Genomic DNA, 23,547 nt, shown 5'->3' with positions numbered 1-23,547 from the left:
TGCAGGAGAGCTGTGAGGCCTTCGCTGCACAGTCACGACCGAGTCGTGACTCACTGGCCATTGGCTGATCCGACCTCCAGCCCCTGCCCTTGGGTTGGGTTAGAAAAATCTCTTTTTAATACAAGACACCCATTTCACCTTTAAGGCTCTGAAGTATTTCAGGAATTGTGGATGAAGACCAAATATACCTGGGAACTATATATTAGTCATCTGAATGACCAAATATGTATTTCTTATGACTCATTATATTGAAGGACTGAATGAAGAAATTTAAGCAATTATGGCAGACACTGCTGGTAGCCTGCACAAAATTCATTCTCTCCTTCTTCCTTACCATTAGCATCCCAGTGTTTTTTTAGCCGTGGTGCTATGCCCACGCATGCCTTCCCAGGCCCCCTTGCATTGTGAATGTCTGTAGACAGAGCTCTGCATACAGTGCATGTCCAGCTCTGGCCCTTGAGATGTGAGCGGGAGTCTCCTGGTGAGGCTTCCAGAAACCCTTTTATTTTCTTGAAAAAGAGGAACAAACTCAAAGGACCTACACTGCTTGCCCTTCATCTTTCCCCCTTCTTGTTTGTGATTTGATTGCTTCGTGTGGAGGAGCAGGCGTCATCTTGAAGACCTGAAGAAAACAGCCAGATGCTAAGGATGCCAGAGCAGTAAGACAGGAGGTACTTGGTGCCTTGGTAAACGTGGAACAGCCATAATGCCCAGGACTGCCTGCTTTCCAACTTCTTGATGTAAGAAAAACAACCCTTACAGGATCAGGCCACCTTACTCGAGTTTTCTGTTACCACAGCTGAAAACAATACCTAACTGCTGTAGCAAGGGAGTAATAAAATCAGAATTTAATTTTAGGAAGATCACTGTGAGACACATGAAGAGGACCAATCGGTGGGAGGCAGGACCATCTTTGAAAGCTCTCATCATCGTTTTGGGAGGTCTTTGTGAACCACTGAGGGCATGGGTTCAGGAGACTGATGGCCTTGTTTGGAACCCTCACTCTCCCACTTAATAGCTGGGTGACCTTGGGCAAGGTAACGTGATTTCTTCATTCTTCATCTTTAACTCTAGCTACTTCCAAGGGCCTAAATCCTAACAAATGTCAGCAAGTTTATTAATTGCTAAAGGAAAGCAAACGAGGTTCTAGACTAAAGCAGCCCCTATGGAAACGGCATCATTGCCCTGCCCTCAAGACCAAGCATTTTCATACTTTTTTAAAGTACATAAAAAAAAATATTTAAAAAGTTTTACCTGCATTTTCCAAATGAATGTTAATTATACTCACTTTAAGATAACTACTCATGGAGGAAACTGAGTCAAAGATTACCAATAAAATGAAAAATGCTACATTTAAAAAATTTCCCCCATTAATTGTAAACAGACATGTATACTGTGTCAAACTTCAATTTTCAAGGTCATCTTGAGGGACCATAATAAAGAAAAAGTTGAAAACTTAAGGAATTACCTCCCCAAAAGTCTGTTTTTCTCTCACTTCTCTAGCTTCACTCTCATGTCTATACACTTATATTCTTCCTCTCTGTCCCTGACAAATTTGATGATTCATTTAAATGGTCCCCCTGGAAAGCCTCCCCCGTATCAGCATCACCCACTCCCCTAGGTTCACTGGGGACTCAGATGTCACCTTATCAGAGAGGGCTTTCTGGCATTATCTCGTACCTCAAATAGCACCCTCCTGCCCTCTATCCCCCATTATTTTTCTTCCTAGCCCTTATCATCGCCAGACATACTACATATCGTTTACTATGGTCTGACTCCCCTACGAGAATATAAGCTCCGTGGCATTGTGGTTTGTCTGCCAATATATCAATAGTGTTTCAAGAACAATGCCTGACTCATGATAGGCATTTGCTAAATATGTTGAGCTAATTGATTAATTGATGGTCTTAATTCCATGTCTCCCAAGACTCTCAGGGCTGCACAGCCCCGTCTCTCAATCTAGGCACTGCTCCTGCCTAGACTCAGAACCTCAAGTTGGAAAATGTAAATACAGAATTATCTCATTATAAATTAAAAATAAAATTTATTACTTCTTCATTTTTAAAAGAGCATTTTAAGAACTAGAAACACGATTGCACCAGATAGCTTCCATTGGTCCCTACAGAATGCCTCTTCTCTACTTTTCTCCACCCTTGTCCACCCCTTTCTGCTTTAGGAGATTGACTTTATCAGGACCATGTCAAATGGCTCCCATACCCCCAGCCCTCTAGGTGTGTTTGGCCCCTGGGGAGCCCCAGGGTGAGGTGGCGAGGGCGCTCAGTGAGGCTGGGCTGTTTATTCCTCGGGCTTTCCCTGTATGGCTGCTGTGCCCTAGCTGTGCTGTGGGCTCTGCCAGGGTCACTGCCCCACTCAGGGAGGCCGGTTCTTTGACTCTCTTCTTCAAGATTCTGGAAACTGCTCCCCTCGTCATCCCCTTAGGCCAAGAGATGGGTAACTTGATCACTATCAGCTCCTGGTTACCCCACCTTTCCTGTGATTCTTCCACACCCACACCTTATAAAAATACCTTTATGAATACGCCCTGCTCAAATTATCCTAATTTGGGGGTTCCATCTATTTTCCTTTTGTGAATCTAACTAATACAATAATTAAGAAGAGCTATACTGAAACCCCAAATTTAGAAGAGTGATTAACTCTCGGGTATGCGTGCATTTGTAATACGATTGAGGAAAGCTATATGAAGACCTTCGGTTAATGTTTTATGTCTTAAGCTGGATACTGGGTACATAGGTATTCATTGCATTATTTTTATACCTTTTAAATATTAATAAAATCATTAATTAATATTTTTCTTAGTAAGTTATCAACTTACGTGATAGTAAAATTGGCTTTCTTCTTAAAACCAGGAACGTAAAAAGGGTGCTTGATATCACTGTTACTGTTAAACTATGTTTTTGCAAATGCAAGTGGTACAATAAAGATACATCTTACTATTATTTCCAGGTTATGTGATTGCTGGAAAACAGTATCATGAAACAGAAAGGATGTTGGCTTTGGAAACATTTGAGTTGGAATATTCTCCAGTACCATATGTTAGGCCATAAAGCAAGTGTCAATACATTTAAAAGTATCAAAGTCATACAAATTATGTTTATGACTGCAATTAAATTAAACTAGATATCAATAAAGGAGAAAAGTTGGAAATTCACAAATATGTAGAAATCAAACAACATACTTCTAAATACAAATGGTTTAAGAAAGAAATCATGTGGGAAATTAGAAAATACTTTGAGACAAATAAAAACAAAAACACAACACCCCAAAACTTATGCAGCCAAAATAGTACATAAAAGAAAATTTATACCTAGAATAAAATACCTAGAAAAAAATACATGCCTAGAATAAAAAAGAAGATCTCAAAAAAAAAAACCCTGACCTTCCACTTTAACTAGAAAAAGAAGAGCAAACTAAATCCAAAGTAAGCAGAATGAAGGAAATAATAAAAAATGAGAGCCAAAATAAGTGACATTGAGAATAGAAAAAAAGAGAAAAATCAATGAAAACAAAAGCTGGTTCCTTAAAAAGATTAAAAAATGTTACAGACCTTTAGCTAGACTGATCAAGAAAAAAGAGAGAAGACTCAAATTACTAAAATCAGGAATGAAAAAGGGGACATTACAACTGATCTTACAGAAATAAAAAAGAATATAAGACAATACTATGAGTAATGTATATCAATAAATATTAACAAAACTGACTCAAGAAGAAACAGAATATCTGCACAGACCCATATCAATAAAGAGATTAAATTAGTAACCAAAAACTTCCTGCAAAGAATAGTCTGAGGTCAAACAGCTTCACTGGTGAATCTGACCAAATGTTTGAAGAAGAACCAACACCAATAGTTCAAAACTCTTCCAATAGGTAGAAGGGAACCTTTCCCAACTCATCCAATAAGGGCAATATTACCCTGATACCAAAACCAAAGACATCACACACACACACACACACACACACACACACACAACTACAGACCAATATTCTTTATGAATACAGACATATAAATCCTTAACAGAATATTAGCAAATACAATTAAGCAATATAAAAAAGAAATCGCCACAACCAAGTGGGGTTTATGCCAGGCTAGACTGATATATAAAAGGTGCAAACTGGTCCAATACTTGAAAATCAGTGTTATACATCACATTAATAGGAAAAAGGGGGAGAACTGCATCATCTTCTCAACTGACATAGGAAAAGCATTTGACAACACAATTTCATGATAAAACACTCAGAAAACTTAAAAGGGAACTTTGTCAACCTGCTAAAGGGCATCTAAGAAAACTCCACACTTAGCATCATACTTAATAGTGAAAGATTGCATGTTTTTCCACTAAGATCAATAACAAGACAAATCATGTCTGTTCTTGTCACTTCTACTGGGAGGTTCTAGCCAAGGCAAGAAAATGCAATAAAATGTACCCAGATTGGAAAGAAAGAAGTAAAACTATCTCTATTCACAGATGACATGATCTTGTGTATAAGACATCCTAAGGAATCCACTAAGAAACTATCAGATCTAATAAATGAGTTCAGCAAGGTTGCAGGATACAAAATCATATTTTTTTAAAAAGGCATTTCTATGTACTAACAATGGAAATCTGAAAATGAGATTAAGAAAACAATTTCATTCACAAGAGCATCAAAAGTAATGAAATACTTAGGAATAAATTTAACACAAGTACAAAACTAATACTCTGAAGAGTATCAAACATTGTTGAGATTAATTAAAATCAACTTAATAAATGTTCATCATGAATAGATAAAGAAGATGTGGTACATATACACAATGGAATACTATTCAGCCATAAGAAAAAAACAAATCCTACCATTTGCAACAACATGGATGGAGCTAGAGGGTATTATGCTCAGTGAAATAAGTCAGGCAGAGAAAGACAAGTGCCAAGTGATTTCCCTCATTTGTGGATTATAACAACGAAGCAAAACTGAAGGAACAAACAGCAGCAGACTCACAGACTCCAAGAAGGAACTAGTGGTTACCAAAGGGGAGGGTGTGGGAGGGCGCGTGGGGAGGGAGGGAGAAGGGGATTGAGGGGTATTATGTTTAGTACACATGGTGTGGGGGGGATCACAGGGAGAACAGTGTAGCACAGAGAAGGGACATAGTGAATCTGTGGCATCTTGCTATGCTGATGGACAGTGACTTCATTGGGGTATGGGTGGGGACTTGATAGTGGGGGTGAGTGCAGTAAACACATTGTTCTTTCATGTGAAACCTTCATAAGAGTGTATGTCAATAATTCCTTAATAAAAAATAAATGTTCTTCATACAAGAATCAAAAGACTTGTATTGTTAAGATGGCAATATGCCCCACTTTGATCTATATAGTCAGTGCAATCCCTGTCAAAATTCCAGTTGACTGTTTCCCCAGAAATTGAGAAGCTGATCCTAAAATTCATATGGAGATATAAGGGACCCAGAAGAATGAAAACAATGTGCAAAATAAAATAAAATTGGAGGACTCACACTTCCTTATTTGAAAAATTTACTACAAAGCTACTGTCAAAACAGTGTAGAACTGGCATTAGGATAGACAGATAGATCAATGTAACACAATTGAGAGTCCAGAAACAAACCTTTATATTTATCACCAGTTGATTTTCAACAAGGATGCCAAACAATTCAATGTGGGAAGGCGTGGTCCTCAGCAAATAATGCTACAACAACCAGATATCCACATGCAAAACAATGAAGTTGGACCCCTAACCTCACACAGTATATAAGAATTAACTAAAAATGGATCAAAAGCCTAAATGTAAGAGTTAGAACTATAAAGCTCTTGGAATAAAACATAGTGGTAAATCTCCATGACCTTGGATTAGGCAATGGCTTCCTAAACTATATATTACTCTAGGTATATTTATATGTTAGTCTAATAAGTATACCAGAGTAGACTTAGATATTCTATACCATGTATTTTCTTAGACACAAAAAATACAAGTTATAAAAATAAACAAAAAAACTTCATCAAAATTGAACATTTCTGTACTTCAAAGAACTTCAGCAAGAAAGTAAAAAGACAATCCACAGAATGGGGAAAAAATAATTGCATATCACATATCTGATAAAGCATTTGTATCTACAACATATAAAGAACCCTTATATCTTAATAATCAAAGGACAAATAACCCAGTTTAAAAATGGCCAACAGATCTGAATATATTTTCTAAAGAAGATTATGTAAATACCTAAGTATGGAAGGAAAGATATTATAATGGAAATTGTCTTTACTTAATGGAAGTGTAGGTGACATTTTTCTTCCTTCTACATTTCTGATTTCTATCATTTTAATTATGTTTTGTTTTTTATATAAATACATATTGTTTTTTATAATAATAATAGTAAACCAAATAATCTCACTTCATATCCCAGGGTGGGATTGAATTCTCCTTCTATGTCTTGGGACGTGCATGAACTCACTAGTGTTGGTAATACTGGACTGAAAAGTGGGCTGTTTAAAAACCTTTTTCCATTCTCATGGTGTTTCTCATTTGAGCAAAGGCCGAACTTCACGGGGTCTTGTTATTTTCAGTCCTCCACTGACCCTGCTGCCGCCTCTGGTCCTGCTTTCACATGCCATGGCAGTAAACATCAGCCCCCTGCATCAGTTCCCAGCTAATCAATCTATATTCCAATTGATCCAACTTCCTCCTGGGTGGGAAATTCCTTCTCCTTCCTTTGGGGATATGTGCAGATTATTCGAGACATACATATACAAATAAATCATTATGCTCTGTGTACAAGGTACCAAAAATTTATCAGGTGTTCCCTTTGAAAATTATTTCAACCCAGCAAGATTGCTACTACCAATATTACCTCCATTGGAGGAAACTAAAGCACAAAGAGATTGAATTACTCACCTAAAGTCATTTGATGTTGTGTTTTGAGTACCAGGATGTAAACCCAGAGTGTAGGGCCCCATTGCCTTCACTCTTAACCATTTTTGCTATAATAATTCTCTCCAGGTCTTTTCCAAAAGACTTAAGAAGTTTTCAAAAAGCTGGTGAGCAGGTATCGATTTCTGGATTACATACTAATAAAGTTGACAGTCTATTTTCCTTTCACCTCCACAAACAAATAGTTTATTATGTTCAAACTTTTGCTTCTTATCAGTTTTCTGCCAAATAAATTTAACAGTGTTTGTACAGTACATGTAACCAGTTCCTGGTAACCAATGGAGTGCGCAGGTTTTCTAGGCGAGGTCAGTTGACATCGGGTGGGGTTTGCTGGCAAAAATAGCTAGTGGTCCAGGTGTCTCTTTGGGAAAGATGAACTTAAGGTCAAAGCAGTTAGCAACATTGCAGAATAATATTCTATCTCCTTGGGGGCGAATGGGTAACAGTGCCTCTGATATTCTACAACGTACTATTTCAGGCTCACAATAATCTGAGCCTGAAAATGATGTAAAAGTAGTGTAATCAAAGCTACCAGTCTAGGGATGAAGCCAGGAAGCCCCCAGCTCAGCTTCCTTCACTGGTAACCAGTGGTGAGGCTGCCTCCAGCCATACTGCCCACATGCGCTTATGCATTTTTTTTTCATAATTGGGCCGTACTACATATAATACTTAAAACATGCTTTTTTTTTGTCTTATATATCAGAACTCTTATTATTTGGTTTCTTGAGTAGTATCATTTTTAAGATGTGCTAGAATTATTTCTGTTAAATTGTTTCCATTTTTTTCCTTTGTAAATAGTGTTACTGTGAATGAAAATTCTTATAGCTCTATCTTTTGATACATCAGTGATTAGAATATAGTCTTGGATGTGAAATCGCTGGGTCAAAGGTATGCTCATTCGTAAATGTGATGAGAACCTTATTGGAGAGTTTGGGGCAGGAAAATGATATGAATTGATTTGGATTTTTAAATCATTAGGCTGGGTTCTGTAGGCAGAATCGATTGTAGAAGGCAAGCATGGAAGCAGGGAGGCCAGTCATACAGGCAAAAAGTGACTGTGTCTTCACTCAGATGGACGCTGTGTGGATGGATTTTGAAGGGGTTTTGGCACAGAGGCAATGGGATTGTGGTTTGAATGTGGGGGTTAAGAAAAGAGAAAACTCAGAGTGACTTCCAGGCTTTGTTCAGTTGAGTGGATGTGGTCTGATTTACACAGGAGGCTGGAGAGGAAGAGGTCTGAGGATGAGGTGGGGTTGGGCATTAAGAGTTCGCTGTTCAGGCTGAGATACTAACTAGGCAGTTGGATATCATAGTCTGGAGTTCAGGGATGAGGTCAAAGCTGGGGATAAATTTTTTGGAGTCATCTCAGTTAAGATGGCACTTCGAGTTGTGAGACTCAATGTGATCACTTAGGGAAGACACATAGATAAAGAGAGCTTAGGCTGGAGTGCAAGGCCATTCCAACATCCCAAAGTCTAGCAGGGGATAAGTCAGCAGAGGAGCCTGAGAACATGTTAGGGTTGTCAGAATAAAAATCTGTGGTAAACAGAATAATGGCCCCCCCAAAGATGTCCACATTCTAATGCCTAGAAACTATGGATAAATTAGGTTTTATGGCAAAGGGGAATTAAAGATGCAGATGAAATTTAGGGTGCTAATCAGCCGACCTTAAAGTAGGGGTATTATCCTGGATTATCTGGGTGACCCCAGTGTATTATAAGGATCCTTAAAACTGGAAGAGGAAGGCAGAAGAGAGAGGAAGACATGACTACATAAAAATGGTCACAGAGATACTAGGCTTTGAAAATGGGCAAAGAGGGCCTCCAGAAGAGGGAAAGGCAAGAAAACAGATTCTCCTCTAGAGCTCCCAGAAGGAACACAGGCCTGCTGTCAAGATCACCAGTGTTCTCTATGTTGCCAAGTCCAACTTCTGACTACACATCTGTAAGATAATAGATTTGTATTGTTTTAAGCCACCAAATTTATGAGCAACAGCTAATACAGAGAGTCTTGCTTCTACATATTTGGCCTCAAAGATTTTAGCATCTTTAGTTGTCCCAGCTGTTCCCTCTACCAGGAATGTCTTCTTTCTCTTCTCTGTTTGATGAAATTTTGTCCATCTTTCAAAACCCAACACAAATACCATCTCTAGCATGAAGTTTTTTGTGATTCCCCCAACCAGATCAAATCTATTTTTTTATACCGATAACAGTCATTCTGTGCATCTAACACACTTTCAAGAATTGTCACAAGTAATTTTTTTCCACTGACAAAACACAATTTTAATAAAATTTATTATTATGACTAAGCCTTCTTACACATATTTATAGAGCTTTCCTGAGTTGGGAGGAAGCAAAAAAGTAGAAACGGAGCCAGCATACTGTGACTCAGACATAGACTGCAGCCTCTTATCTGTGTCAGAAAGAGCCATGGAATTTGAAGTATTTTATTTCACAGCCAAAATTGTAAAGTTTCATCATAATTGTTCAGAGGATTGTGTACATGAACATCTATCTTGTGTGTCTTCACAGAGCCACTGTTTTCTAGTACATTGTGTCTAAAAGACCTATCAGAGCTTCCCTGGTCTTAGCTGGTCACAGGCTTGTCTTAGTCACCACTTTATGTACCGTCATCTTATTTACATTGACTATACTTTACCCCTCTTTGTATCCAGTATGATGTTTACACACAGTAAGGTTTCAACAAATATTTGCTGAACAAATGAATGAAGGAATTTTTTGGAGAAATCTTCTGTTTAGAGTTTTCAATGTTAATTATAGGAAAAAGACCACAGTTTAAGATAAAAATGTACCCAGAGCTTCAAGGGAGGTTCAGAACAAGTTGACAAGAAGGACTGCAGTGACAAAAATAGCAGAATACGTATATAAATATTGATGGTATTTACCCAATTCATCCTGACAGAAGCTGCTTGGAGGATTGATGTACTTCATGGTGCTCACGTCTAACTTCCAGTTGTGCTTTGTGCATTTAACACACCTTGATGAAAAATTGTACTTAGGTTGATGAAATGGCAAAAATAAAAAATCATCTTATTAGGCTTAAATGCATTATTTTGCAATGGATTAATTGGTTGAATACAAAATACATGAAAGGAAAACCATTAATTGCTAATACCCAAATATTCAAGTAGACTAATCATCAATAGGTGATTTTAAAAATGAAGATAAATTCCATGTCACCAAAAGACATGTGTTAGGGATCAACAGAGTCAATAGAATAAACTGATCTTTAGGGACGGCTCTCTTATAAAAGGAAAAGTAGGTAAGATCCAATTGAGGCCAATACAAGGAAAGAATGTAGTAATAAATACTACATGTCTATGATCTATAATCATTCTACAATCCTTTTACCAGAGCATAATATACTATACCTAATTTCAACTAAAGTTTTCATTTTTCAAAGAGAAAAGATTTCCTTACAGTTTAAGATTTCAGAGCCTGGTTACCAGATAAAATACAGAATGCTCAGTTCAACATGAATTTCAGAGAAATAATGAATACTTTCTCAAATCACAAATTGTTTTAGTCCATCCTAACAGATTGTAAGTTTCTTGGAGACAGAAAACATGATATATGCTTATTCAGATATACAATATTATATTGGTTTTGGGTATACAACATAGTGATTTGACACTTACCTACATCATTAAATGCTCGCTCCAATAAGTGTAAGTTACTGTCTGTTAACATAGAAAGATATTACTATAGCACTGACTATAAAATGTAAGTATGTCTCAAACAATATTTGAGATATACCGAAAATGTGTGGTTTATCTGTAATTCAAATTTAACTGAGTATTCTGCAACTTCATTTGCTAATTCTGGAAACTCTAATTCAGAATGAGAATCAGATTGCATCAAAACAGGATGCTTAGTAATTTCCCCCCATTTCTTACTAGAGCACTGAGGGGGGTGTTGTAATTAGAGATGGGGCATAAGCAGTTCTATTTCTTCTCTTCATGTTGGGTAGTATTTCTAGTGAAGCTTTTTTTTAGTAAAGAAGTTTTGGTTTTTTTTACAGATATGTCTCAAACCAGAATTACCAGATTTTTAAAACTAAAAATGTTTATTTTAATATATATGCGAATTGTGCTGATTTTTCAAAGCTTTTTTATGTCTAGAGTTTTAAAGGTCCTTTCCTAGCATTAAGGCAAAAAAAATGTATTCCACACTTCAATCTGTGGAGGGTTATTTAGTCATTTCTCCTTTATCATCAATGAATAGCTAAAAACCTTTCAAAAATTAAGAGAGAACATTCCAAATGCAGCCCTTCAGCTTGCTGGGCCAGTAAAGCGGAAATGTGGCAGGATCATATATAATAATGGGTTACAGGTACACAGGAAGGAGCCAAAGCTTCACTTGCAAGAGGGGTTGTGAAAAATTGTTAGACTTAAAAAATAAAAAGCAGAGCTAATAAGAGCTGCTGATCTTGGCTATGTGTGAAGAAGAAAAATGACTGAAGGACAGGGTCACTGTTTTTTGATGTATCCTGGAAAAGAGGAATTGTTCAGGTGAACTTCTGCAAGAGAATCGAAGTAGAAGCAACTGAATTTGGAGAAGTGGATTGGGGTTTGTAGCGTGTAAGTCACCCTAGAAATGCAGTTTCAGCATATAAATGCTTGGGGAGCTGCACATGGGAATAACGTGGGCAAATCTGGTTCCTCATATTCAGGAGAACTAAGAAAGTGTGATCTCCATGTTAGCCTGTCAACAGAATAAGGTGAAACTAGAATCAATCAACCCCAAGGCTTTGGGTAAAGTAGAGAAAGGCCAGTCTGAGCAATCACTATGCTAAGATGAGCAAGTTAGATGAAAGAATACTTTGAGTTCCTGTAAATAACCTCTGTTCCTAAGCTGCATAAAAAAACCCATGACAGAGCTGTAATAACAGTAAACATTTAACAGAGCACTCATGTTATATGATGAGTATTCATCATTTGCCAGATATTCTTTTAAGTACTTCAGGTGTTCAAAATTACTTTATTCTCTCAGCAACCAGACAAAGTAGGTAGTACTTTAATCCTAACTTGACAGAGGAGAGATCAAGGCCCAGAAAGGCTAAGAAACTTGTTCAAGGTTACTGAGCTAGTAAGTGGCATGGTCAGACTTCTAAACCAGCCAGTCCATGAGGAATGATCCTGTTTTTAATCACTAAGCTGTAACACTTCCTCATATGGCTGGCTAAGAGGACAACGTGTGAAACAGCCCACTAAAAAGAGAAAAGAAGAGAAGAAATGCAAGAGTCTCAAAACTGCAATAGTTAGATCTCAGTGTCCATGAGTGCCTGCAGAAGTTTACTAGTGATGAAACTCCCTGTATCCATGGTTTCCCTAACTTGAGTTCACCAAGAAGATTCCCTTCCATGGGAATAAAAATGGGACTGTCAGCCAATTACAAAGAGCTTCTCCTAGAGTTGTCAGCTCTAAGTGTTTCCCATGCAATACTTGGAAGATATTTATACTAAAAATATATTTGTTGTTTATCTGAAATACAAATTGAACTGGGTGTCCTGTATTTTTATTTGTCTGATCTAGCAATCTTACCTAAGCAGCCAAGCAAGCTACAGATGCAATAGTGGTTACCACATAAAAATAAACAAATGTACAGGCTGAACCTTGAAATGAAGTATGCAGTGAAACAAATCTGAGTGCAGGTGTGAGAATATTCTTGACTTGAGTGAGGTCTTCTATACAGCCATAGCAGGGAATTATCAGACAGCTACCCAGCTCATTCTGAGTAAGCCAGCACTAAACTGATGACAAACAATGTGAGAAATCAGACTGACAACAGAGTGGAAGAAAAAAGCCTGACATAGGAAGAACTAAAACCAGACAGGTCAAGTCAAGCTCACAAAAATCTTGAAAGGTGGGGTCAGCAGAGCTCATGCATCGCAGGTGTTGAGATTCAGGCTGACAAAGCATGCCCGACTTCGAACCCTCCCTGGCCCTGCCAGGCAGTGCTGTTATCTCTGTGGCAGTTAAAGACACAACAAAACAGTTTTGCCTTGGCATTGCTCTTGCACTGGGAAGGTGATCCACCTGCAGATTTAGTCAAGGGGCAGGGGAGATGGATGCCAGGACCACCTCTTCCAAGTAGTGGTCAGAAGAACCACTCCTCAGGCAGGAGTGGTTGGGACTCTGTCGTTTTTGTTTTTCAATCACGACTGGGCTGCCAGGGAAATTCTATTTGCTCTCCAACAGGGTTTGGGAAAGTGCCACCAACCCTACACCCACACTTCTGGGCGAGTGGGAAGCCAAAAGGGGGCTTGGATCTTTGAATACAAACGCAGAGCTAAAAACTCACACACACAGATACATGTACCCTAGTAATCTTACTGTTTCTCAAGCTATGAATAAATTTTAAGTTGGAGTTCTTATGAGATAGAGGAAAATTAAATAAAGGTCAGAGAGATGACCCAAGTGAGCATAAGTAAAATTTACTAGAGGAAATAACTTGTTGATTGGGTCACTTAAAATTCCTAAATGAGCACATATCCTGCCAAAGGTAATTGTCAGAAGGGTCATCAGTGAGAAAGCAAAGGACTCTTTGTACCTCCCATCCAGATCCTCGATATCCTTTATGAACAGGCCTCCTTGATGTTTGCACATATTCTTGCATGCCCTCAGGTACTTTTTATTCTTGTATAAGATGAAATCTTTGCCAGTACTGTTATTTCGGAAAAAGTTGATTCCTTCCTTGAGATTGGCAACTTCACGAGGTGACAGACACAACAGGATCTCAGTTGTTTGTTCAATGCTATGAAAGGGCAAACATTTTGAGAGGAAAGATTAATGTTAGGTTTTAAGAGAGAATCATTTGGAACTGACAGCTCAAAACTTGTTCCTGGCTTCCTGGCTACCTGATGGAGCACTTTCTACCCTTTTTAAAAATGCACATCCTACTTGGTGAATGCTCATCTTTGCTTTTCCAGAGAATTTATGCCCCCCTCACTTGCCTGCCCATAGTCTGCTGTTGCCTCTCCTTGGGAATTTTGAAAGAATGGCAGTTGCTCTTTCAGCTTCTGTTGCTTATTTGTTCCCACAGCATGTTAGTCTGCTTGGGTAGAGAGGAAGTGGCCCCTGTTCGTTATCATTTCCGTTGATACTGTTTCCTCCCTCTACCACACTTCCCCTAGAAACCTGACCCTATATTCAGTTCTAAACACCCACTTTGCTCTCCTCGGCCTCCTGCTTTTGCATTAGGACCTCCTTCTGCCTGACATGCAGTTCCTTTCCTTTCACAATTCATTATCACCCTTCAGATTCAAATACAACTCAACCATGCCCTCTTTGGTTAAACCTTCAAATCTACCCCCAGGTCAAGTCCAATACTCCTTAACATGCACTACCATTCTGTAGAACATTATAACCTACTACCTAGAACACTGTTCTGTTCACTTAAATGTAGACACTTTTGAAAATACTCTGTCTCTTCTCTATTTTTCCCTCTTCACTGCTTAGCCAACTGCCTATCATGTGGTGTGTCTTTACTTGCTAGCTACCTAACAAATTAACCCTCCCAGTACATTCAACTTCAATGATTTATAAGAAGCTCCAGCAGCAAATGAAGCATTTGAACTTTCATGTTTTATCAAGGAAACTACAGATGTTACACTGCCCAAACTCCAATTTCTAAACAAACTCTCCTCTTTACAATGCAACTCTGAATTGTAATGGAATATAACTTTTGCCAAGAGGAGTTACAAAATATTTTTTTGTATACCTATGGTATAAACTCTGACTGCATGTTGTTTAATTTTAAGTACTCCAAACCAGAAGAAGTTAAAATTCTCTTCATGTGTTAACTTAAAATTTATTTGGAGCTCAAGTACATTTGCAGCATTTTCACTTTCATTTTTAGAAGTCCTGTGAATTTTTTAAACAGGAACAAATTTAAGAAAATTGAATTCATAGCAAGCATATTTTCCAACCACACTGGTATAAAAATAAATGACTAATGGATCAAAGACCTGAATGTAAGTCATGAAACCATAAAACTCTTAGAAAAAAACATAGGCAAAAATCTCTTAGACATAAACATGAGTGACTTCTTCATGAACACATCTCCCCAGGCAAGAGAAACAAAAGCAAAAATGAACAGGTGGCACTGTATCAAGCTGAAAAGCTTCTGTACAGCAAAGGACACCATCAATAGATCAAAAAGGTATCCTACAGTATGGGAGAATATATTCATAAATGACAGATCCGATAAAGGGCTGACATCCAAAATATATAAAGAGCTCATGTACCTCAACAAACAAAAAGCAAATAATCCAATTAAAAAATGGGCAGAGGAACTGAGCAGACAGTTCTCTAAAGAAGAAGTTCAGATGGCAAACAGACACATGAAAAGATGCTCCATATCGCTAATCATCAGAGAAATGCAAATTAAAACCACAGTGAGATATCACCTCACAACAGTAAGGATCGCCACCATCCAAAAGACAAACAGCAAATGTTGGCGAGGTTGTGGAGAAAGGGGAACCCTCCTACACTGCTCATGGGAATGTAAATTAGTTCAACCATGTGGAAAGCAGTATGGAAGTTCCTCAAAATGCTCAACATAGACATACCATTTGACCCAGGAATTCCACTTCTAGGAATTTACCCTAAGAATGCAGCAGCACAGTTTAAGAAAAACAGATGCACCCCATGTTTATCGCAGCACTATTTACAATAGCCGAGAAATGGAAGCAACCTAAGTGTCCATCAGTAGATGAATGGATAAAGAAGATGTGGTACATATACACAATGGAATATTATTCAGCCATAAGAAGAAAACAAATCCTACCATTTGCCACAACATGGATGGAGCTAGAGGGTATTATGCTCAGTGAAATAAGCCAGGTGGAGAAAGACAAGTACCAAACGATTTCACTCATATGTGGAGTATAAGAAAAAAGGAAAACTGAAGGAACAAAACAGCAGCAGAATCACAGAACCCAAGAATGGACTAACAGTTACCAAAGGGAAAGGGATTAGGGAGGATGGGTGGGAAGGGAGGGATAAGGGCAGGAAAAAAGGAAGGGAGCATTATGATTAGCATGTGTAGTGGGGGGGCACAGGGAGGGCTGTACAACACAGAGAAGATGAGTAGGGATTCTGCAGCATCTTACTACGCTGATGGACAGTGACTGTAATGGGGTTTGTGGAGGGGGCTTGGTGAAGGGGGAGCCTATTAAACATAATGTTCTTCATGTAATTGTAGATTAATGATACCAAAATTTAAGAAATTTTAAAAAAATGAATGACTTACAAGAAGAAACCTGGAAAAAGCACAAACACATGGAGTTCAAACAACATGCCACTAAACAACTAATGGATCAATGAAGAAATCAAATTTTAAAAAAACTTTGACAACTGAAAATGAATTCACATTTCAAAATGTATGGGACATAGCAAGAGCAGTTCTGAGAGAGAAGTTTAGAGCAAATGTAATCCTCCTACATTGAATCAGGAACAAACAGAAAATCTGAACAGACTGATGATTAGTAATGAAATAGAATCAATAGTCAAAATCTCCAAAAAATAAAAGTTCAGTACAAGACAGCTTCACAGGTAAATTCTACCAAATATTTAATATCTCTCCTTAGTTAATAACTATCCTTCTCAAACTATTTCATAAAGTTGAAGTGGAGGGAACACTTCCAAACTGCTTCTATGAGGCAAGCATTACCCTGATAGTGAAAGCAAAGATTACAAATAAAGAGAAATAAGATAAAGGCAAATATATAATTTCACTAAAATGTGGACTCTAAATAAACAAATGAACAAACAAAACATAAACTGACTCATATATATATATATTTAAAAAACTGATGGTTGCCAGAGAGAAGGGAGTTAGGAGATGGATGAAATAAGTGAAGGGAGGTACATTCTTCCATTATAAAGTAAATGAGACCTGGAAATATAATATGCAGATAGGAAATATAGTCAATAATACTCTATCAACAGTGTATGGTGACAGATGGCAACTAGACTTATTGTGGTGACCATTACATAATACATATATATTTAAATACTGATATACATCTATGTTTACACCTGAAACACACTATTACATACCAATTATTCTTTAATAACCACAAAATAAGAAAAATGTGCATTACTATATTCATGCATGTATTTTATAAATGTTTAGTTTTTCCCAAAAGTAGACTTTTAAAGATATTATTGATGAATTTGATCCTATCAAAATCAGGAAAATAAAATCATAGTAAATTCTGGTTTTGTTATAAATAAAATATTCATACTAAAATGATGTGAGTTTTAATATCCCTGCTTTTCAATGTTTCAACATTTTCTTCAAATACACTCTCTTGAAAAAAAACATTAAAATATAGAAAAACATTTATATGGGAGTACATGATTTTCCTTTCATCTCAGATTTGGTGGTGTGGCATGACAGCATACCAACATATTTTTAAAATGTTTCTATTTTGTTTATTTTTGGAGTTATGTCTTTAATTTTGATTTTTAAAAATACTATGTTAAAATGATATTCATATTGATTACACTAATCTCACAAAGTCAGGAATCCTCTGGAGAGTTAAGTTCTGAGAAAAAGAGCTAGAAGGACAGATTCAAGATGGTGGTGTGAGAGGTGAAACAGAGAATTCCTCCCCAAACCACATATAGTGTGAATAGTTAATACAACTGACTGTAAAAGAGCAACAGGAAAGAAGGCTGCACCAGACTGCATAGAGACTTCAGGAACAGAGCAGACCTCATGGAACAGGGTAACATATGAAAGCCTTGATCCAGGGGGACTTAAGCCCTTCCCCCACCCCAGCTCACCAGCAGGAGGAAGAGAAACAGAGTGAGGAGGGGGTGGAAGCCTAGAACTGCTGAACACCCAGCCCTGGAGGTCTGCTTTGGAGGACAAACCTACATTGTGTGATGCTCTGGAGGTTGGTGGGGTTGGGGAGCTGGGATAGGTGGAGTGCTTGAGAGACTGAGATTCTGGTCATTTATTGAGGACAGGATCCACATCCGGCCACTCTGGGACAAAGGAAAGGCCGCCAGTCCGAGAAGCTTCCTAGCAGTGAAAGGGCTATTGAAGGGGCGGGGTTTGCATAGAGCTTGCTACACTGGAGAAGGGAGAGGTGGCCAAGGTTGTCTGGGTGTGCTCTGCCCAGAAGGTTGCGATCTTTGAGGAGCTTCAGGTGCTCCATGCCCCTGGATGCCTATTCAGCTCCAAGGACCCTGACTGTGAAATGCAGCCTGCTGTACATTCCTCCTGGTCTGCCAGCACCTGCTCGCAAACAGGCAGCCACTGCACTGGCATCAGGCCAGCCAGAAGGACTCCCCGTTGACAACAGCTAGAGAAGCCAAGGTCAGAAGCTTATACCTGTGTGCTTGGTCCAGTGGCTCTGATACTGGAGACAGGCACTGCAGCCAGGAACCAGGAAACAGCTCTTTCCTCCCTCCCAGGAACCAGTGCCACTCCCCTACAACCCCCAACCTCACTATAGGGGCTGAGCAGCTACAGAGAATAGAGCTTCAGGGCACTAGAGGGCACCACATAGAATTATGAAACATCAAAGGAACCTGGTTCAGACCAAAATCTCACAAACCCTGGAAAAAGGGTCAAATAAAACTGAACTCAGCAATCTTCCTGAAAGAGAGTTTAAAATAAAAATCATAAACATGCCCATAGAGGTACAGAAAAATATTCAAGAACTCAGGGACGAATTTAAGACGGAGATTCAATCATTAAGAAATTGCGTATCTGAAATGAAACACACAATGGAGGGATTTAAAAGCAGATGACATGTAGTAGAAGAGATGGTAAATGGAAGAGAAATTAGAGAAGAGGAATACAAAGAAGCAGAGGCAAAGAGAGAAAAAAGAATCTCTGAGAATGGAAGAATATTGAGAGAACTGTGTGACCAATCCAAATGGAACAATATCCACATTATAGGGGTACCAGCAGAAGAAGAAGAAGAGGGAAAAAGGGAAAGTGTTATTCAGGATGTAATTGCTGAAAACTTCCCCAATCTGGAGAAGGAGATAGTCTGTCAAGCCACTGAGGTGCACAGACTTCCCAACATAAGGGACCCAAGGAAGACAACATCAAGGTATATAATAATTAAAATAGCAAAGATCAAGGATAAAGACAGGCTTTTAAAAGCAGCTAGAGAGAGAAATAAGATCATATACAAAGGAAAGCCCACCAGGCTATCATCACACTTCTCAGCAGAAACCTTACAGGCCAAAAGGGAGTAGCATGATGTATTTAATGCAATGAAGCAGAAGGGGCTGGAACCAAGATTACTTTATCTGGCAAGACTATCATTTAAATTTGAAGGAAAGATTAAACAATTTCCAGAAAATCAAAAGCTGAGAGAATTTACCTCCCACAAACCATCTCTACAGTCTATTTTGGAGGGACTGCTATAGATGGAAGTGTTCCTAAGGTTTAATAGCTGTCACCAAAGGTAATAAACCACAGTAAAGAAAGTAGAAGACCTAATTACTAAGCAAATGCAAAATTAAACTAACTATCCCCAAAGTCAATCAAGGGATAGACAAATGTACAGAATATGATACCTAATATATAAAGAATGGAGGAGGAAGAAAAAGGAAGAGAAAAAGAAAAGAACCTTTAGATTGTGTTTGTAACAGCATATTGAGTTAAGTTAGACTCTTAGATAGGAAGAAGTTAATCTTGAACCTTTGATAGCCACGAATCTAAAGTCAGTGACGACAATAAGTACATACCTATCGATAATCACCCTAAATGTAAATGGACTGAATGCACCAATCAATAGACAAAGAGTCACTGAATGGATAAAAAAATAAGACCCATCTATATGTTGCCTACAAGACAATCACTTCAAACCCAAAGACATACACAGACTAAAAGTGAAGGGATGGAAAAAGATATTTCATGCAACTAATAGAGAGAAAAAAGCAGGAGCTGCAGTACTTGTATCAGAAAAAATAGACTTCAAAACAGAGAAAGTCACAAGAGACAAAGAAGAACATTAAATAATGATAAAGGGGTCAATCCCACAAGAAGATATAACCATTATAAATATCTATGCTCCCAACACAGGAGCACCAACAGATGTGAAACAAATACTAACAGAATTAAAAGGGGAAATAGAATGCAATGCATTCATTCTAGGAGACTTCAACACTCCACTCTGAAGGACAGATCAACCAGACTGAAAATAAGTAAGGACACAGAGGCCCTGAATGACACTCTAGAACAGATGGACCTAACAGACATCTACAGAACTCTGCACCCAAAAGCAACAGGATACACATTCTTCTCAAGTGCACATGGAACATTTTCAAGAATAGATCATATACTAGGCCACAAAGAGAGCTTCAGTAAATTCAAAAATATTGAAATTGTACCAACCAGTTCCTCAGACCACAAAGGTATGAAACTAGAAATAAATTATGCAAAGAAAAAGAAAAATCCCACAAGCACATGGAGGCTTCACAACATGCTCCTAAATAACCAATGGATCAATGATCAAATAAAAACAGAGATCAAGCCATATATGGAGACAAATTACAACAATGATTCAACACCACAAAATCTGTGGGACACAGCCAAGGCTGTGCTAAGAGGAAAATATATTGCAATACAGGCCTACCTCAGGAAAGAAGAACAATCCCATGTAAGCAGTCTAAACTCACAATCAATGAAACTAAAAAAAGAACAACAAATGAGGCCCAAAGTCAGTAGAAGGAGGGACATAATAAAGATTAGAACAGAGGTAAATCAAATTGAGAAGAATAAAACTATAGGAAGAATCAATGAAAGCAAGAGCTGGTTCTTTGAGAAAATGAACAAAATAGATAAACACCTAGCCAGACTTATCAGAAAAAAATACAGTCTACGCACATAAACAGAATCAGAAATGAGAAAGGAAAAATCACTATGGGCACCACATGAATACAAAGAATTATTAGAGAATACTATGAAAAAGTATATGCTAACAAACTGGATAACCTAGAAGAAATGGACAACTTTCTAGAAAAATACAACCTTCCAAGGCTGACCCAGAAAGAAACAGAAAATCTGAACAGACCAATTACCAGCAATGAAATCAAACTGGTAATAAAAAAACTACCTAAGAACAAAACCCCTGGAGCAGATGGCTTCACCACTGAATTTTATCAAACATTTAGTGAAGGCCTAATACCCATTCCTGTTAAAGTTTTCCAAAACAGTAGAAGAAGAGGGAATACTTCTAAACTCACTCTATGAGGCCAGCATCACTCTAATACAAAAACCAGGCAAAGACACCACAAAAAAAAGAAAATTAGAGAACAATATCCCTGATGAACATAGATGCAAAAATACTGAAGACAATATTAGCAAACTGAATTTAAAAATACATCAAAAAGATCATCCACCATGATCAAGTAGGATTTATTCCAGGGATGCAAGGATGGTACAACATTCAAAAATCCATAAACATCATCTACCACATCAACAAAAAGGACAAAAACCACATAATCCTCTTCATAGATGCTGAAAAAGCATTTGACAAAATTCAACATCCATTCATGATAAAAACTCTTAACAAAATGGGTATAGAGGGCAAGTGCCTCAACATAATAAAGGCCATATATGACAAACCCACAGCCAACAACATACTTAACAGTGAGAAGCTGAAAGCTTTTCCTTTAAGATTGGGAACAAGACAAGGATGCCCACTTTCTCTACTTCTATTCAACGAAGTTCTGGAGGTCCTAGGCACGGCAATCAGACAACACAAGGAGATAAAAGGCATCCAAATTGGTAAGGAAGAAGTTAAACTGTCCCTGTTTGCAGATAACATGATATTGTACATAAAAAACCCTAAAGAATCCACTCCAAGATCTGAATTCAGCAAAGTTGTAGGATACAAAATTAAAACACAGAAATCTGTGGCATTCCTATACACTAACAATGAACTAACACAGAGAGAAATAAGGAAAACAATTCCATTCACAATTGCATCAAAAAGAATAAAATACCTAGGAATAAACCTAGCCAACAAAGTGAAAGACCTATACCCTGAAAACTACAAGACACTCTTAAGAAAAATTAAAGAAGCTACCAATAAATGGAAACATATCCCATGCTCATGGATAGAAAGAATTAATATTGTCAAAATGGCCAGCCTGCCCAAAGCAATATACAGATTTGATGCAATCCCTATCAAATTACCAACAACATTCTTCGACAAACTAGAACAAATAGTTCAAAAATTCATATGGAACCACAAAAGACCTCAAATAGCCAAAGCAATTGTGAGAAGGAAGAATAAAGCTGGGGGCATTACACTCTCCAACTTCAAGCTCTACTACAAAGCCACAGTAATCAAGACAATTTGGTACTGGCACAAGAACAGAGCCACAGTCCAGCGGAATAGAATAGAGACTCCAGACATTAACCCAAACATATATGGTCAATTAATATATGATAAAGGAGCCATGGACATACAATGGGGAAATGGCAGCCTCTTCAACAGCTGGTGTTCACATAACTGGACAACTACACGCAAAAGAATGAAACTGGATTGTTGTTTAACCCCATACACAAAAGTAAATCTGAAATGGATCAAAGACCTGAATGTAAGTCATGAAACCATAAAACTCTTATAAGACAACATAGGCAAACATCTCCTGAATACAAGCATGAGCAACTTCTTCCTGAACGCATCTCCTAGAGCAAGGGAAACAAAAGGAAAAATGAACACATGGGACTACATCAAACTAAAAAGTTTTTGTACAGCAAAAGGACATCATCAACAAAACAAAAAGGCATCCTACAGTATGGGAGAATATATTTGTAAAGGACGTATCTGACAAGGGGTTAACATCCAAAATATATAAAAAACTTATACACCTTAACATCTGAAAAGCAAATAAGCCAATTAACAAATGGGCAGAGGATATGAAGAGATGGTTCTCCAAAGAAGAAATTCAGATGGCCAACAGACACATGAAAAGATGCTCCACATCACTAATCATCATGGAAATGCAAATTAAAACCACAATGAGATATCACGTCACACCAGTAAGGATGGCCAGCATCAAAAAGACTAAGAACAACAAATGCTGGCAAGGATGCGGAGAAAGGGGAACCCTCCTACACTGCTGGTGGGAATGTAAGCTCGTTCAACCATTGTAGAAAGCAATATGGAAGTTCCTTAAAAAACTAAAAATAGAAGTACCATTTGACCCAAGGAATCCCACTCCTTGGAATTTACCCAAAGAATACAACTTCTCAGATTCAAAATGACGTATACACCCCTATGTTCATCACAGCACATTTTACAATAGCCAAGATATGGAAGCAACCTAAGTGTCCATCAGTAGATGAATGGATAAAGAAGATGTGGTACATATACACAATGGAATACTATTCGGCCATAAGAAAGAAACAAATTCTATCATTTGCAACAACATGGATTGAGCTGGAGGATATTATGCTCAGTGAAATAAGCCAGGCAAAGAAAGACAAGTGCCCAATGATTTCCCTCATTTGTGGAGTATAACAATGAAGCAAAACTGAAGGAACAAAATGGCAGCAGACTCAGAGACTCCAAGAAGGGACTAGTGGTTACTAAAGGGGA

General features: G+C 37.9%; 1 protein-coding gene across 1 annotated transcript in view; it reads right to left on the bottom strand.

Moving 5' to 3' along the window:
• Window positions 1-23,547, bottom strand: part of LOC118925645 (cytidine monophosphate-N-acetylneuraminic acid hydroxylase) — a 129,428-nt gene that overhangs the window by 42,621 nt on the left and 63,260 nt on the right. Inside the window, exons 4-5 of the mRNA XM_036911679.2 lie at window positions 13,512-13,715; window positions 9,845-9,936 (exon numbers count right to left, since the gene is read on the bottom strand). Of these exons, the coding sequence (XP_036767574.2) occupies window positions 9,845-9,936; window positions 13,512-13,715 (296 nt within the window). The remainder of the gene's footprint in view (window positions 1-9,844; window positions 9,937-13,511; window positions 13,716-23,547) is intronic.

This window comes from Manis pentadactyla, chromosome 16 (assembly GCF_030020395.1).
Source record: "Manis pentadactyla isolate mManPen7 chromosome 16, mManPen7.hap1, whole genome shotgun sequence".
Classification (NCBI taxonomy): Eukaryota; Metazoa; Chordata; class Mammalia; order Pholidota; family Manidae; genus Manis; species Manis pentadactyla.
The sequence above is the reverse complement of the archived record's forward strand: the minus strand, read 5'-3'. Positions and strand labels throughout refer to the sequence as shown.